General features: G+C 43.5%; 1 protein-coding gene across 1 annotated transcript in view; it reads right to left on the bottom strand.

The window, feature by feature from the left end:
* FBXW8 (F-box and WD repeat domain containing 8) overlaps positions 1–18,533 on the bottom strand; it is an 87,357-nt gene that overhangs the window by 14,115 nt on the left and 54,709 nt on the right. The window contains exons 7-8 of the mRNA XM_083151453.1: positions 17,833–18,042; positions 11,511–11,638 (exon numbers count right to left, since the gene is read on the bottom strand). Coding sequence (XP_083007579.1) covers positions 11,511–11,638; positions 17,833–18,042 — 338 coding nt within the window. The remainder of the gene's footprint in view (positions 1–11,510; positions 11,639–17,832; positions 18,043–18,533) is intronic.

Below are 18,533 nucleotides of genomic sequence, written 5' to 3'. Positions count from 1 at the left end.
TGCCAAACTGTAGCTCCTAGCTCACCACTGGTGAGTACTCCTGGAACATCACAAAAAGGTGTTCAACATCATCGCTGAGGCCACGTCCACATTGAACACCTCTCTGTGAAGTTCCAGCAGTACTCACTGGCGGCAAATCGATGCTGTAGCTCATCTGTCAGCTACAGATGTAGCGCCTGTCAGCTTTGCTCGGCACCTGCCAGAACCTCCCCTCTGGCTAGCGCCAGTGGACAGGGACTTCATTGAACTGGGATGCGCGTGCATCTCACGTGCACACGCGTCCCAATCATTCGGTGGTGGGGCCGCGGCATCCTGCCCATCTCTGCTTCAGGGAGACGGGCAGGGTTGGGGGTTCGGGGCGGCGGGGCCCAGGAGGGAGCTCCGTTGCCACGTTCGCCAGCCCCTGCCTGGATGAGCCCGGCTCCATCTGTATCTCAACAGCTCAGTAAATTTCTTCTTTTATAACGGATACAAAGAGTGAGGGGTGCTTGACATGTAACGTACTTGGGGTGTGGCAGGTGTTTAGGGTCTTTGCTGAATTTTTGTTGCTTTAAATGTTGTTGCAATGCTGATCACAGTAATGCCATGTGCTTTGTGGGTCTGCAAAAGATAAGGGGTGCCTGTCTTGACATGCGATGTACTTGGGGTGTGGCAGGTGTTTACAGTTTGCCTTATATTAGTGAAATCGAATGGATGCCTATCGATATTATTATTATCATTTTATTGATAAGGAGCCACAAGTGTTTTGCAGCGCCGTACAAAGGAACAAAACAGGGAGACAAAACTTGGCATAATATTTCACAACATCGATGGTTAGTCCTCATATATTGTTCTGTAGTAATGGCAAGTTGATGGCAACTGCAGAAATGATTCAACATAGTACCCATTATGGCTTAGCCCGATGTCAAACCACCACCGCGAATGACTGCACCTCAGCTGAGCAGTCAGTGAAAACCATCAAATTTGCAGATGACACCACTATCATCGGCCTAATCAAGGATAGTGACGAGACCGTGTACAGGTGTGTAGTGGAGAAGCTGACACAGTGGTGCAGCAGCAACAACTTTGATCTAAACCCCACCAAACAGTTGAGATGGTGGTCGACTACAGGAAAAAAACAAATGCACTTGTCCTGCTAACAATAGCCAACACAGTGGTGTCGCGGGTTGAGTCCTTCAAATTCATTGGAACAACCATGTCCAGTGACCTAAGATGGGGATTAAACAGAACCACAAATATCAAAAAGGCCCAATAGCACCTGTTCTTCCTGAGGCAACTCAGGAAATTCAACATCCCACAGGAGCTGCTGTGCGTATTCTACACCGCCATTTTCTATCAATGTTTTTTACCTCATCCTCACAATGTGACCAATGTTTACTGCTTTTTCAAATGATGCTTGTTAGCTAGCCACATGCTTTGCCTGCCACCATGGCACATGAAACCCATATCACCTTGTATTACGCGATGTATGCAACCATAGGCGAACCTAATAGTCATTATGACTTAGCTTGTTTTGATGTAGTTAAAATGCAAATTCCCTATAAAAAAGGCTTCCACAGCAGACTGCAATATGCGGTTATCTCCCTGAAGTCTTAAAACAGGAGTGAGAGCTCTGAGGTAAATAGAGGATTGTGGAAAAAAATAAACATAATATGGCAACAACAAACAACATTGCATCATGGGATAATCTGCCCAGTCATGGAAACAAGACAGAAATGCCAAAATTATTGGACAAAGCATAAAACGTCTCCAAAAAGGAATTTTTCTACCAAAAAAAGGCCAGGATACATAGGTGACACATCAATACATGATTTAAGAACATGAACATCAAAATTGTCAGTTAAATTTCTCTAAGTACCCTTGTCACGACAAACAAAACTGTCTAGATGGTGCATGTTTTGCAGGTCTCCTCACAGAATTACAAGTGACAAACGTAGCTCCACCTATGGATCTTTTAAAATGGGTCATTGAGTAATAAATGCACCTGTGCACCTACCAGGTGACCTGGAAAACGATAACTGTGTGGTCCTGAGGACTGAGCTTGAGAATCCCTGGTCTAGATGAAATGGACATAAAAGTGTGAAGTAAACATTATGAATATTGAACAATGAATAGGTTTGTGAAAATTTATCGGAATGACCAGTTTTGCCTATTTTCCAGCTTTTGTGAGAAAATTGTTGATTGTCACTTCCATAAATTACCAGATTTTTACTCCAGGACAGAAAAACTGGACAGATAATCTGATGGTGTGTATCCAACATAACAGCAGTATTGGTAAAACATAACAAAATAAACTATCATTTGGATGAATGCTTAACTGACATTCAGTTCAAAGGGTTTTCTAATTTTTCTTATTTTTGTAGGTTTTTGATGTGCATGGCCTTCTGGGACATTCATCATCTTTGACATTCTCCAGACAGATATTTGCATACGATTCGATCTGTGATGCGATTTAGCACACCGCCACTATCCACGTCAGCCCGAAGTGTGGTGAGCGCAGTACGCGTCCTCCCGACCTTTCATAAAGTGTGGCGAGCGAAGCGAGCCACCGAGCCCGAATCGTGGTGAGCGAACGCGGAATACACGTCCAGTAATCCGTGTCTGCTCTCCAGGCTTCCGGATCATTTTCCGTGTCCACTCGCCACGCTTCGTGCTCGATGGCTCGCTGCGCTCGACACACTTTATAAAATCAACTCTACGCCAACGTGGATAGTGGGGGGTATGAACAGGTCACGAGGACGCGTACCCTCGCGGGGCTCGCTGCGCTTGCCACGCTTAGGGGTGACGTGGATAGTGAGGGGGGGGGCGTGCTAAATAGCATTGCGTATTGAATCATATGCAAATCGCATGCAATATTTGCATATGATTTGCATACGATGCGATCCGCAGGGGAGTGCCGCCGTGAAACTACACAAGTACCCCTGATTCTGTTTGACTAGCTATGCAGTGTAAATTAACTGCTTAGCGAGCCAACTAACGCCGCCTAAAAGACTAGCGAATGGCCGCCCACCGCCACTGTCGAACATCCCCACTGCTTTGCGAATGGATGTTTTGCATAAACATCTATTCACAATGGAGCGTACGAGGGTGCAATCATTCGATGGTCACCGACCATCGAATGATTTTTCCCGCAAATATAAGTCAGTCATGACTCCTAGAACTTGGCAGGCGGCTGAAGTCCTGTGACATCAGCCGCCTGCCCCCCGACAGGCAGCTGCCCACCTGCATTAGCAGGGCATCTAAGCAACTGTTTCCTTTAGAATCTCACCAGCCTAACATTTTACTAGATCTACATCTAAAGATTGAAAGCAGCCCTCCCTATCATGGCACCCTGTACTCTGGTGTATATAGATGGAACAGTAATCTGGTTTATTTGGCTGTGAAAAACGAAAAAAAAAAAAGACATTAGCTAATTATGATACCTTGCAAATGAATAACCCTTATAATATAAAGAGAGGGGGAACATTATTTATACTGATACAGGTTATATACCATTCATAATGTCCTTACTACTATATCCAAAAACCCTTTTGTTTTCAGAATCTACATGAGGCAAACCCTGAATAACTGGGACTGCCCTCAATTATGGTAATTAGGTCTAGCCAAAGAAAAAAGAGGAGGCTTGCAACATGCTCAGCCTTTCTAAATACTAGGCCCTTCTTGTACAATCTGAAGCTATCAGAATGACCTGTACTACCCATGTTTTTACCTTTTTTTCAATGAAATGGTTTAAAAAAAAAAAAATTCTTCAAGAAAGTCATGGAGTTACAAGAGAAAATCTAGTAACATGGGCAGAAACCATTTGGACCTGATTTACTAAATGTACAAGGCTTCTACTACTCCACACAGAGGCCAAAATCAATGGAGATCGTCCAGAAAGACTACAACTATTTTTTCACATAGTCTGCTGTAGACTGTGATCATGGGGGGGGGGGGGGGGGGAGATTTGTGTGCATGGAGCAGAAGTAGGTGGACACAGTGCCTACTTCTGTTAAAATCATTCCGTTCCCCCTACTCTGACATTATTAGTCCAGCTAGTTAGGAGAAATCAAACAAATGGGTTTTCTCCTGCTCGTTAAAATGACTGCTTCCATCTGTGTTCCAGCACATACTGCTTGATTATCATCTGAACCAGCCATCTAGTTAACTTGATTAGAACAATATATTTCTACAGTTTGGTCAACTTAAAGGCATTATGCAAAGTGTAAAATATTCACATCCATAAAGCTAAAAAAAAACCCTCTCAATTCTGGACATCCCCGTCTGATGATCCAGGATGAGAAAAGTTAGTCTTAATATGTTTGCCTGATTTTGGCAGCCATAATAGGACACTGTACTGCAGACAATTCCAAACATACACAGGAAGCACTTTTGACTTGTAAACAACAACGTACTCATGCTCAGTTATTGTTTTTTAACCCCAACCAACTGGGCCTTTCCACATCACAACATTAAAAAGTGAAATGTTTCAGATTTTTACAATTTTTTTTAAGTTGAGAGGATGTATTTTTGCCAAATATCTCAGCTGTCTGGCCACTGTGCAGAAATTACTATTATGTTGTTCCATCATCTTGACCTGGCTGGCATCTAGTAAAATATATTATAGAGATGATGAATTGTTTGGAAGCCTACAGGTAAATGATAGCTCATATTATTAGTGATAAAGATAAGGATGAGGATTCAACTCATACTGATACAAGCGATATGCCTTTATAGAACTGAATCAAATTGAATTCTCCTCATAGAGTATTTGTAGGGTCATATAATGAGGGCATATTGAAGCATATCCTGAATACAAAATTTGTGTCTGCTCCTCAATTTTAAAGTCTGGCTTTGCTTTATTGCTGACAGTTAAGAACTGCCAGATTTTTGTACTACAACAGGACAATGACCCAAACCAAACTGTAAAAGTCACAAAAATATCCTGGTGTCTCCCAGTCAAGACCAATCATCAAATGTATCAAAAATCTCTGGAATATTTCGAAAATTGCTGTTCATTTATTGCAACCTGGTGGAGCTTGAACAATAATGCTAAAACTGGAAGAGACTTCACCAATATTCACAAAAGCTGTGATTGCAGCTAAATATATATATTTTTTTACCAAGTATTAAAGCAAGAATGGCAAATACTTCTGTAAGAGCAACAAAAGGGCAAATACTTCTGTAATAAATAACCGCCTGGTTTTTATTTGTAATTAACAAAAAGCTTTAGAGTATTTTACGTTGATTAACGTTAAGAATCCAGAATAAATCCATTTTGGGAAAGTGTCCCTCAGGTGTAAGAATCCAATGTTTCCAAAATGAACAGCTTCCACCATCCTTTTAGCTGATTAGCAAATGCCTTCCCACAGATGCCAAAACACACCCTTGGGTGCACTTTTAGGAACTTCACCCCAACTTTCTAGTAAATACATGTGACTGGAAATAAAGTGCCAAATTCCTCACCATACTCGCACGCTCTTTGGCATATGACTCTTATTTAAATTGCAATTGATAATCACTAATGGTATACACTAAATGTAGAGGAGAGTGTGTATATATAACTTTTCACACTTCTTTGAAAATAATCTATAACAATCTTGTAATTCCTCATTTACATATTGCTGGTATTTTATTGTTGAAATAAGATCACGTTCCTTTAGAACTTAGCGCATGTCCAGCAAATCTGTACATTCCTTGTGCTCCTGGCAGAATACATGGCCTGCACTCCCAACAGAATGAATACCTGTAAAGAACAGTAAAATCGCTACAGGCATCATTGTCCTTTGGCTAAATGGGCACTAATTTCTATTTAGAAGGCCTCAAATAATGCTCTAAAAAGGTGAATGCCAAGGCTTGCCATTTTAAACAACACTAAAGAGTAAAGGAGTAATTCTTGGTGAAGCTAAGCTAGTGCCTTTAAGGCTGGATACTTTGGCATACAAGTCGATATATTCAACTTTAACAGCAATTAGCCAAGGATCTCTTTATGAACATGAGAATATGAATTAAAAGTGAATATCCGTGTAGTAGTCCCTTTCTCTTCATAGTAATAACAGTCCCTTTCTCTTCATAGTAATAACAGTAATACTAGGCACTTCCTGTAAAAAACGAATAAATGTCAGCCCACGCTATGACATGTATATGAACTGCAGTCCACAGGTATCAAACATATTGAAGTACAAACAACATATACCAAATATGCCAGAATGACAGGTAACTGCAGCCCTTTACAGAAATAACGCCCGTTATGTGCGGGAGCAGAGTGACATACAATTCTCTAGAACATTTAGCAATCTGATAAAACAGTTTTTTTGGCGAGAACTCAGACTAAATATGGGAAGAATAATTTATCAAGGATGTCACGATCCAGTGCCCTGAAATAACGAGCTCTGGCACCGAGCCAGAGCTTTATGGCATCTTTACTCCCTAGGTTCCGAGGATTGGGGAAGGGTGCAGGTGCCTGGAATAGGAAGGTGGTAAGTGTCAGCTTGAAAAGAGGAAATGTATCTTTGCCAAAACCCAGCTCTGAAGAGAAGGGAGGGGACTTTGCCAAAAACGTCATCTGGTAACATTCTGTTGTGGTTTACTATTCAAACCCCAGTTTAGGCCCATTCTGAAAGCCTTTGTCAACTGGTACTGTATGATCCAAGGTATACATGCCCTGTGTTTCTCACAGGTCTGCAGTCCTCACACCAACATTATGGGCCAGATGTATTGCAGTGCAAGTCTGGTGGATGTGCAGGATGCCGGAAGAACGCTGACTTATTTTTTTTTTTAAGGGGCAGTTATTTACAAGGCATGGTTTTGGCATGGTAAATTATTATCTGTAATGAGTGGGTTGGGATCATTTGGTCTATTGCATTATGGTCGAAAGTCATTAGGTCGAATCCATTAGGTCGACATGCTAAAAGGTCGACATGACTCTAGGTCGACATGGGAAAAGGTCGACATGATTCTAGGTCGAAAGGTCATTAGTTCGACAAGGTCATTAGTTCGACATTGTCTATGTTGACATTCACAAGGTCGACATGGGGGTTTTTCACTGTTTTTTTACCTGAATGTCAACACAGTCGACATGGACACAGTTTAAAGTGCACTGCATCCCCTCGCATCGCTCGCTGCGCTCGCTATGCGTCGGGCACGGTGCCTCGCTACGCTCGGCACACTATTTTATTCTCCCACCACGCCCTAGTGGATGGTAGGGCATGAAATACCGCCTGTCGGCACATGTTGGCTCAAAAAACAGTGAAAAACTCCATGTCGACCTTGTGAATGTCGACATAGACAATGTCGAACTAATGACCTTGTCGAACTAATGACCTTTCGAACTAGAATCATGTCGACATCGAGAAAGCAGCGCTGGGTTCACAATGAAAAGAATTGACCAATTAGCAGTGAAAAATTATTTTATATAGCAAATTAAAATATAAACAGTACATACAATCACATATAATATGACATAATAAAAAATATATATATAAAAAGAATTAAAATTCTCACTCTTAGATTGGATCGATATCTGAAGGGACCAATGCCCAATTGGATGTCAGTCCGAATGGAAAGTGCACTTAACCATTATTCATTCTGCTGAATAGAAAAAACTGGAATCAGGGGTGTTGTTAAAGGGAAATCCACCGGTCCTCTCTATTGATGCGGATGGATGTTAGTGCCGCTGGAGGAGTCGATGGAGGGATATCCGTGCTGTGACCCTCAGGAATTCCTCTGTAAATTTAGTGGGAGGCTTCTTATGGCTCGGTGCCCAGTTTGGGTACCTCCTTTTGATGGTATGGAAGTCACTTAGAGGTAATGACAGAAGGTGGGCGTCTGTTCTCCAATCTGGACTTGATTTGGGGGGGGGCAGGACTCTCTGACAGGTGGCTGGGATGGTTGTCTGCTCACCCAGAGGCATACACTGCCAATAACCCCAGTCGCTTGTGATGGAGACGGCCAGGCTTTTGATGTAAAGACACTAATCTCAAACAGGCGGCAGAAGATGTTGTGGCTCACCTGGAGTTAAGTGTGCTGAGGGGAAATCGAGATGAAAGTTCCCAGTTTGAAGCAGCAGTGGACTGAGAGTGATTAGGGGTCCAATCAATATGAGTGAGAGGCTGCAGCCTCTCACTCATATTGATTGGACCCCTAATCACTCTCAGTCCACTGCTGCTTCAAACTGGGAACTTTCATCTCGATTTCCCCTCCAGGATTCCCCTCAGCACACTTAACTCCAGGTGAGCCACGCCATCTTCTGCCGCCTGTTTGAGATTAGTGTCTTTACATCAAAAGCCTGGCCGTCTCCATCACAAGCGACTGGGGTTATTGGCAGTGTATCCCTCTGGGTGAGCAGACAACCATCCCAGCCACCTGTCAGAGAGTCATGCCCACCCCCCCCAAAATCAAGTCCAGATTGGAGAACAGACGCCCACCTTCTGTCATTACCTCTAAGTGACTTCCATACCATCAAAAGGAGGTACCCAAACTGGGCACCGAGCCATAAGAAGCCTCCCACTAAATTTACAGAGGAATTCCTGAGGGTCACAGCACGGATATCCCTCCATCGACTCCTCCAGCGGCACTAACATCCATCCGCATCAATAGAGAGGACCGGTGGATTTCCCTTTAACAACACCCCTGATTCCAGTTTTTTCTATTCAGCAGAATGAATAATGGTTAAGTGCACTTTCCATTCGGACTGACATCCAATTGGGCATTGGTCCCTTCAGATATCGATCCAATCTAAGAGTGAGAATTTTAATTCTTTTTATATATATATTTTTTATTATGTCATATTATATGTGATTGTATGTACTGTTTATATTTTAATTTGCTATATAAAATAATTTTTCACTGCTAATTGGTCAATTCTTTTCACTGTGAACCCAGCGCTGCTTTCTCGATCTCTTTTTGTTTACAATCTTTTGTAAAAACCCGCAGGGAGTGACTTCCCCTGTACCCCAGCAGCCGCTTGGAGAAGCACCACATACTACAGGCGCCCTCATTGCTCTCTGGTAGAGCAACCCCTCTCTTTTCCCATGTCGACCTAGAGTCATGTCGACCTTTTAGCATGTCGACCTAATGACTGTCGACCATAATGCAGTAGACCAAATGACCGCATCCCTAATGAGTACGGTTATATAGTGCTGCATACTTTTATTTCCCTAAGTTTACCAAAGACTCCTCTACATTTTCAATACCATACTGTAATCCATATAGTACCCAAAACATACAATATGAGTTGATATAATTTCCTTATCATCTAGCCAATGAATACATACTGAGAAAACATACTATGGAGGGTATGTAATCCCGGATCACGGCTGTCGATCCCTCCCGACCGCTGTGATCCAGGCATATTTACGTTTTGCCCGACAGTGATTCCGCCTGTCAATCGCGGAAAGTTGGGCTGGTTCTGCTGTGATCCCTCTTTAATGCTGTCGGTAAAGACAGAATTAAATAGCACCCTGCCGCTAATTACCCTGTTGGGAATAGCGGTGGAGCATTGTATACCCCCCTATGTCTGCTTTCTCAGCTGGAAAACCACTTTTAACATTTTTGTAGTAATCTGCTGTGACTCATATGACCATTTATTCTTTTTAAGGGGCATACACATGGGGCAATTTCAGACCCATTTCTAAGCGTTCTGACTAGATCACGTAGAAATGGAGCACAGATCGTGCCGTGTGCATGCCCCCCAGCAATGGCGATGTGTACTGCTCAGCATGGATCACTCAGCACACATCACGGGTGCATCGCGGTGGTGCTTCAACACATTGCTCAGCACCGGTTCAGTGTCGCCCCGTGTGTAGGGGGCTTAACTCTATAACAAACAATTTTTATATGTTATAGAAATAGTAGGTAAAATAAATATATATAAAAAAAAAACTAATATATAGAGCATTCATTCCACAGCTATTTCCCTATTACCACTTAATTTACTCTATTATAGTTCTGACGTCAAATGCACACACGCAGTTAAACAGCTGCTGATGTGCTCATCCAAAACCAGAGCTCTGCAGAAAAATATGTTCAGGCTTCTGCATAAACAGATTTAATGGAGGAACTCACAAGTCTTGATCAAACCATAGAAAATCAGAATGAATTCCTTATATTGTAGTGTTGACATTAATGTTATTTATAGGCCATTTTCAAACACCCAGTTCATATTAGCAAAGCAAAGGAATAAATCTCATCTCATGACCACATAATTGAGAAGAGCTGATTAAATGTAAGGCAATATACACACCAAGCAATAGCTCATCTGATCTTGCAGATCGGAGAGACATATTGGGCAAGTCCTCTAGTGGGCCGGGATGTCCCCTCGGATGTGCTGCACACCTGGAGGGACCATCCAGCAAATGACTGCATGCTTTGGAATGAGTCTGTGGAAGGTTCATTGCACAGTGATGTCATATATCATTAACCACTTTATAATCATTAAACTTCATCATAGCCAGTAATAACCACCACTTCAATTATTTCATTTTCAACAACCCTAATTAACTAACCCTATTATTCCCAATAGCATGTTCCTTATTAAACTTCTCTCTTCAACCCCATTTAATCACTGCGGCTTTATTTCCCCTAACTTCTTAAATATCATATTAACTTCTTTAGATGGACCACCAGGAACCTTAGGGCCCGATTTAGAGCAAGTTACAATTGGCTTGCGGCCAGCACCGCATTTGAAAATACCCTGGTCCCTTATCGTTGTCTGTATGCTCTTCTCCCTCATCTCTGTATCGCCGTACTCAGCCACGAACCCCGGCCTGTGAAATGGTCGGGCCGGCTGTAGCTACAGGGGCCAGACTCTGCTGCTTAAAAAAGGCCACAGGCCTGTTGGTCCCAGCACTCCCCGCAGACTCCATCGGACCTGCTCCCCCAGCCACCACGGATCTGCAGACCCATTGATATGCCACTGATCCTAACTGTCATTTTACAAACATGGCTGGTGCGTTATCACCTTCTACTTTACCTCCACTTCAGCAGGCTTAATGCATCTGACCAAGAGTCACATTTGGGTACAGTGTCTGGTGAAGACATCATCAATGGGCGTCACCAGCAAACTGCACAGTTCTCCCTACAGTGTGTGAAAAGGTGCTGCTGCGGGGACCAGTGTTCTGGTGTATAGGTGAATATTGGGTCACTGTCACCAGGTATGAACTGTGGAAAGTTTATGTGGAGCATGGGGGGGGGTTTGTGGTGTGTGTGTTATCTGGCATGTGTGGTTATGCACTATTTCTATGGGAAAAAGCTACATTTACACATACATACCTCCCAACATAACCCATGCCAGGAGGGACACATTGCGCTGCTTCTTGACTTTCCTCTTAATGTATGATTGCCATCACCTGTTTTTGAACAGGTTAACTAATAAGAAAAGTGTTTCACCACAGGTGATAGCAATCCTAAATTAAGAGGAAAGTCCAGGAGCAGAGCAGTGTGTCCCTCATGGAGAGGGTCATGTTGGGAGGTATGCACAAAGGACCTTTACACATATTTACTTACATAAAATGCCACTGGCTCTAACATACCTTCTGTCCCTGTTTCCAGTAACCAAAAGATGAGGAGGGCTGTCTTTTAGGTTGATACAGCTGAAGTCCCCCGTGGAGTTACCCAATGTTGTGATGCACTGACCAGTCTGCAGGTTGTATACATAGATCTGTGAATATATTACAGTACAGACATTCAAACAGCCTCTACGAAATATGCTTTGAAAACCCATAATATAATCAGGTGGAACACAAAACAGATTTAAGAGATTTACAATGTAAGAAATACGAGATACTTTAGTAACAAAAGTGCTTATTATGAGGCAGGGTTCTCTCCGTATATTAGACTTATCTGAAGATGCAACAGAAAAAGTTTATGGAACATGAATAATAGATGCTTCAGTTATAAAGCAGCTTGCTGTAATCTGATGTCATTTTTGACAATGAGCCAGAGTGGCTATGGGGCCAGTTTATGCGGATATAAAATATTGGGCCTGCTAACAATCAGAAAATTGACATCTTATGCCATCCCAAAGGCGAGGAGAAGTGGGCAGCGATAAGCTTTCTAGTCCATGGCACTTAGAGATGTTCTTTGTACGCAGGAATAGGTCTCATGAGGGTGATAACTGGAGTTCTTATTCACCCACCATAAGGTAAGGATTCCCATCTACCTTCTCAAAGCTAACATTATAAAGGGAAATTCTGCATCCCCATGTATGAGAAATTCTCCAATACATTTCATATATAATGTTTATGCTTCTGTATACAGTATGTGTTATTTTTTATAATACCACTTTAATTAAGATAGTGTTAAAACCTACATAACCATGACACCATAATTATCCTGCACCAACTTGACTGGAACCTTATTCCATTACACTGCGACCATCTCCCCATAGGGGAGATGGCCGCTGGGCCCTATTCAATGATGTCTTCCCCGACAGCATTGAGCAGGGTTTCTCGGCAGAACTAGCCCGACTTCACAAGCTGTCAGGCTCGTTCTGCCGAGAACGGCCGGGAAGTGACGAGCTGCCGGCTGCAGCTCGCCTCTTCCCGGCCGCAACTCTCAGCCACGCCCCTTTCTTGTCCCACTGCATTGAATCCCGCCTGCATGTTCTCGGTCGAGCTGACTGAAAATGGGACACATTGAATACCCCCATAAGGCAGCAGGCAGCTCATGTCTGCTGGAGTGCACAAATAGTTGCACTACCAAGCGGACATCAGCCCCAACCCAGAAGATCTGAGAGTACATGCTCGCTAGTGCCTGTGGAACAGAGTATTTCTACACAATCCCTGACTCAAGCACATCGCCAATGAAAGCCGTGCCTGTCACTGCACATAAACACCTATCGGAACAGCGTGGCTCTTCATGCAATATAATCTGCGTCACCTGGCAGTAAACATCGGGACACAAGCCTAGATTTAAAACATGCATCCATCACTGAAACAGGCCCACTGAGTACATGGTTACTGTATCCTGAACGATAATAATACACTTGTTGCTAGCAGCTGTGATTAATCAAACATTAACGTTTGGTTATAGGTTGTTCTATACCCAGGTCCCAAAGATATATCAGCACATCAATCTGTGTGTACAGGCAATCTACCGACCACCCGTACAGCCACTGCAGGATCCGCCTGTGATTGACAGCTCAATAGACAGTAGCCCGCCCAGTTGTAATGTCAGTCCTGACAGATTGGACAGCGTGTAGGGAGAACATGTTGCTTGATCCAGAGTATATATCTGTGCATCAATTTAAGCTTAAAGCTGGATACACAAAACAGACAATGGCTGTTCATACTAATGGGTTAACTTTAAACAATTATGTCCATTTTCTAGTATTTGGGCGCATATGATTGACTGTCTTTGGCTTTCGTACATTAGCAGATTTTAGTTCATGCCAGATAGATTGCACAGATAAATCTTTAGGTGTGTGCACAGCTGAAGACACAAGGGAGAGGAAGACTAATTACTATAAGGTTCTCAGCCCTTATAAACCTTAACATTTCTGATAATTGCTGTGTGTATATATACTGTGAATGTATGCACAGGGCCGTTTCTACAGGCGGACAAGCCGTGCAGCAGCCCGGGGCGCCGCACGGCTTGTCCACCTGTTACACAGCCAGGGCGCCCGGCCGGCAGCTGAGCTCTCAGCTCCTCACAGCCCACAACGCCGCTGCCGCCGCCACCTCCAAGTCTCCCCCGCCGCCTCCGCCTCCAAGTCTCCCCCGCCGCCGCCTCCTCCAAGTCCCGTCTAGCCCCCCCGCAACGAATAGGCGCACAGGTGAGCCCCAGGGGAGGAGAGCGCAGCGCGTCTCTCCTTCCCCTCGCTCACTGTGTCCTTGGGCTGGCAGCCAATCAGAGGACCTCGCGGGCTGGCAGCCAATCAGGAGCCAGCCCGCGAGGTATGAATGGCTGCCGGCTCAGGGACACATCGAAAGCAGCAGCAGGCAGCAGCATGCAGCGGCGGGGAACTGGAGGGGGAGACCCAGAGAGAGAGAGAGTGAGTTGTGCTGCTGGCACTTTGGGGGAATGTGTGGCACTGTGGGGGCATATATGTGGCACTTTGGGGGCATATATGTGGCACTTTGGGGGCATATCTGTGGCACTGTAGGGGCATATCTGGCACTGTGGGGGCATATGTGTGGCACTGGGGACATATCTGTGGCACTAGGGGCATATTTGGCACTGTGGGGGATATATATGTGGCATTGTGGGGGCATATCTGGCACTGTATGGGCATATGTGTGTCACTGTGGGGGCATATGTGTGTCACTGTGGGGGCATATGTGTGGCACTGGGGGGGCATATCTGGCACTGGTGACATATCTGGCACTAGGGGCATATATATGTGGCACTGTGGGGGCATATATATGTGGCACTGTGGGGGCATATATATGTGGCACTGTGGGGGCATATTAATAAACAGCATGAGTTGTGCGGCAGCGGCGTGTGGGGCATAATGTGTAATAGGCATTACGGTGTGGGGAGTATTGTGTAATTGCCATCACAGTGTGGGGTGTAACGGGCATCATAATGTGTAATTGTCATCATGGTGTGCGGCGTAATGTGTAATTGTCATCACGGTGTGCGACATAATGTGTAATTGTCATCACAGTGTGCGACAATGTGTAATTGTCATCACGGTGTGCGGCGTCATGGATAAATAGTGTATAATGATTCAAGTAACCTATCATTGTTTGGCCTTGATCTGTGAGGCGTACTAGGTCACTGTGTGGGCCTTTATATTTTTATGTCACTATGCGGCCTTCAGCCGGCCAACTAAAGTGCGGGAGTACAATGACAATTCCTGCGGTAACCAATGTCTGGACATGCAGGTTGCAAAGGTGAGTTGTAAGGTAATTGTTTTCCTGCTAGACCACGCCCTTATATTAAGCCACGCCCATTTGAAAAATAAACCACGCCCCCTATTTTGGCGCGCAATTTCTTCTATGCCGTGTTAACTTTTTATATTTGGGGGGGGGGGGGGGGGGCGCATTTTTATTCCTTTGCCCTGGGAGCTAAATTGTCTAGAAACGGCCCTGTGTATGCAAAATTAAAATGGACTGCATAAGCAGGCACACATAACGATCTGACTAAGGAGACAATGCAATACAAGCATTAATGTATCGCCTGTTCCCCCAAGACCCCAATAACAACTCTCAATCTACATTGTAAAATATTCTGCAGTGTAGTCAATTATATAATTTTTAGTGTACAAATGAGCATCTTTCCAGCTTACGCACGTCGCTAAGATTGCCGTAAAGGTAGTGGAAATCAAGATGACAACACAGAATGAAGATAGATTAACGCAGTGAGCAGAGATGTAAAATTATTCATCACTAGTTATTTCAAACACTTTTTACCCAAACACAAGATGTGTGTGGATATGGGAAACGTCCAATCACAAAGCGCTCTTCCTCTTCAGGGTGCAGAGAGTAATTATCCTAAGAGGCGCAACCTGATTGATTTGCAGGGTGATGTCAGCTGGGAAAGCGGTGCCAAGCACCAGTCCCCTGTACCTAGCACACTGCAGCCATCTGGATTACTTCATTTCTGTGGCTATGATTCGTTTACACAGTAATGATTATCTTAACCCATTCAGTGTTATTCATTACATCTGCTATTGTAACAAAATACATTTCTTGGCAACAGGTTTTATCTCTTCGGCTATAAAAACGAGAACAAAGGCGATATAAAAGAACCAGTTACTGAAGACGGATTTATGTATCACGGCATAAATGAAGCTAAATAATTGCTCTAGATGGGGGAAAGCATGCGGACACATAAATGTAGGCATGCATTCAGCTATTAACATAAAAGATTTTTTTTTTATTGAAAACATGAAAGTGTTAGGATTCTACTTAATAATTGAGTAAATAGAAAATGTGCGCTATGTTGCATTGAAAACAGCACTTATTCTTCAATATCCAGATATTTTCAAGCTGTTTTTTTAAACCGATTCCTTTACAACTGAGATACAATGAGAAACAAGGTCCAATAAGTTGTACAAAAAAAAAAAAAAAAAAGACCCAAGAAAACAAAATAAATTAAAAAATTAACATGGAAAAGGGAATAATGCTTTTGCGAACAAGGCCAAATGTGTAACATATTAAGTCTTAGCAAATCTTTCTGTGACTGGAAGGCTCATTCCATACACAGGGCCTGATTCAGTGATGTACGCTAACACCGCCGCCGCCGCGGCCACAAATGCGTGCACAGTAAATATTGCAGCTGACTGCATTTGTAATGCAAGTCCCAGCAATTGGGTACAAAACTGAACTGTCATTCGCAGATCAGTCCACAGTTGTGTAGCATGGCCGCAAGAGTTGCCGGTGCCATTCTGTATATGGGATTGTAATCGCAAGCTGAAACACAACCCGAAAAAATCTCGATGGTCCTACATTTTTGCTGCCACTCCGTTTAACGGTCCTCAATGTTCCCAGTTGATCACTTTGCGTATAATCCTCTAGGTCACAGGTTCTCAAAGTCGGTCCTCAGGACCCCACACAGTGCATGTTTTGCAGGTCTCCTCACAGAATCAAGTGAAATTAATTAGCTCTACTTGTGGATCTTTTAAAATGTGTCAGTCAGTAATGAGTGCACCTGTTGAGTGACCTGGAAAAACGGGAACAGTGTGGGGTCCTGAGGACAGAGTTTGAGAACCACTGCTCTAGGTGACAGCCATCACAAAATCATTGAGGCACATGCACAGTGTGACCTACAGTAGGTGCAGGCGCAGTCAGTCAGCTGATCATTGCTCAGCTACATAAATGTTAGGTTTGCGGCCAATGTTTTGACTGCATTCCAGGTACTGCTAACATTAATAGTAGACTGAGAGCGACAGTTATTAACACACACCATCATTGAAAAATATCTGGTACTAAACTGCCCTTTCTGTCATATATGCCATAAGCATTATCTAAATAAGCTGTGTGGGCAAAACAATGACTTACCTCATTATATGTAAACTGGTCAACAACGTAATGCACCACATAACATGTCGTCTACTCAGTTATCTGATAAATGTGGTCACCATTTGAAAGATAAAGAAAATCTGTAGCCAGATTGTAACTAGCAATCACAGGGACACATAGTAAATTATTCCAGTATTACAACTCCGGGGACCCCAATCTACTCTTCTGATAAGAATTTCAAGGGCACTGAAAAACTAATGCTGGCTATACTACACGTGCACTGGCTCTTGTACTTGCTCAGAATAGCAGGACTGAACAATCCAGAGAGAACGCTCATCGCTCTGAATACACGCACTCTGACTACACATCACTAGGGCAACCTCACTATCTGAAACCCATGACAGCTGTGTTGGCTGCTATGCAGATCATTGTGCTCCAGCCTGCAGCCAAGTTGATTATTTGTACGCGCACAGAAGCATTAGGAAAAGTATTGTAGAAGATTGAGGTATTGATTTTGTGACAGGTAGTGAGCTGGTAACTTGTCTGTGAGACCGGGCTGCATGTGATAGGGGGAGGAGGACCCTTGATGTAGGCATGCTTAGTATATTGGGGGGGGGGGGGGGGGGGTTATTTTAGCAGAATGTACAATATGCACTAAGATACTTCTTATGCAATATAAAATGTGTCCTTTACTGAAGATTCAGCAATATCCCAAAGATACGCTGTAAAAGGACGCAGGCAAACCACAGTGATGAGGAGGAAATAGGAAATTTTGGGCAGAAGGACCACTTTTTCTAGCTAGGTGTGTCCTTTATTTATACCTTTTGTGTTAGAATTTCAAACCAGGGGAAAGTGTAATTTAAGGTTATTTAAGTCTAAACAAAGTGTTCTAGAATCACAGACCAGTCCTAGAGAAAAACCTCTCCGTACAAGTGAGTGACTTTACCTTATTGCCATTATTGGTGATCCACCCATAGCTTTTGACTCCAAATGCAGCGTGATTAAATGAGACATCCAAACAGGTGACTGGCTGACCGTATGTGGAGTGCAGTATATTTTCAGGCACCTCTGGCTTTAAGAGATAGACTATTTCTTCAGCAGCTGCTATGGTGACAGGAACTCCTCCAGAGTCATGGATCACATGGATAAAATTTACCTACAACAAAGGAGATTTATCTATTACAGATAAAAAAACAAAAACAAACACATGACATAATAATAAGAACCCTGCAAGTCTAACTTAGGGAATCAGTGCTTTTTCTCTGATGGCACATAACTGTACCATGTATCAGTACACCTTTAACAGAGAGCACAGTCTATGGTCTATAACAGGCATGTGAAAACTATGGCCCTCCAGCTGTTGTGAAACTACAAGTTCCATCATGCCTTGCCACCGTTTTTCTATTAGAGAATGCTAAAACTATAGCAAGGCATGCTGGGATGTGTAGTTTCACAACAGCTGGAGGACCACAGTTTGGATATGCCTGGTCTATAGCAATCGGTAGTCATAGCTGGTAAATGAAAACACTCCTGCCTGGCCTAACATGGACTGGTGGCGTTTCCACACTGACGTGTTTGTGTCATAGGCATCATCACATCAGCTGCTCTGTCTGTGACTGTTGTACAACATGAACAGATGTTTGTGGT

This window comes from Crinia signifera, chromosome 1, assembly GCF_055691185.1.
Source record: "Crinia signifera chromosome 1, ASM5569118v1, whole genome shotgun sequence".
Classification (NCBI taxonomy): Eukaryota; Metazoa; Chordata; class Amphibia; order Anura; family Myobatrachidae; genus Crinia; species Crinia signifera.
Note: the sequence above shows the minus strand (reverse complement) of the source record. Positions and strands in the feature narration are given on the sequence as shown.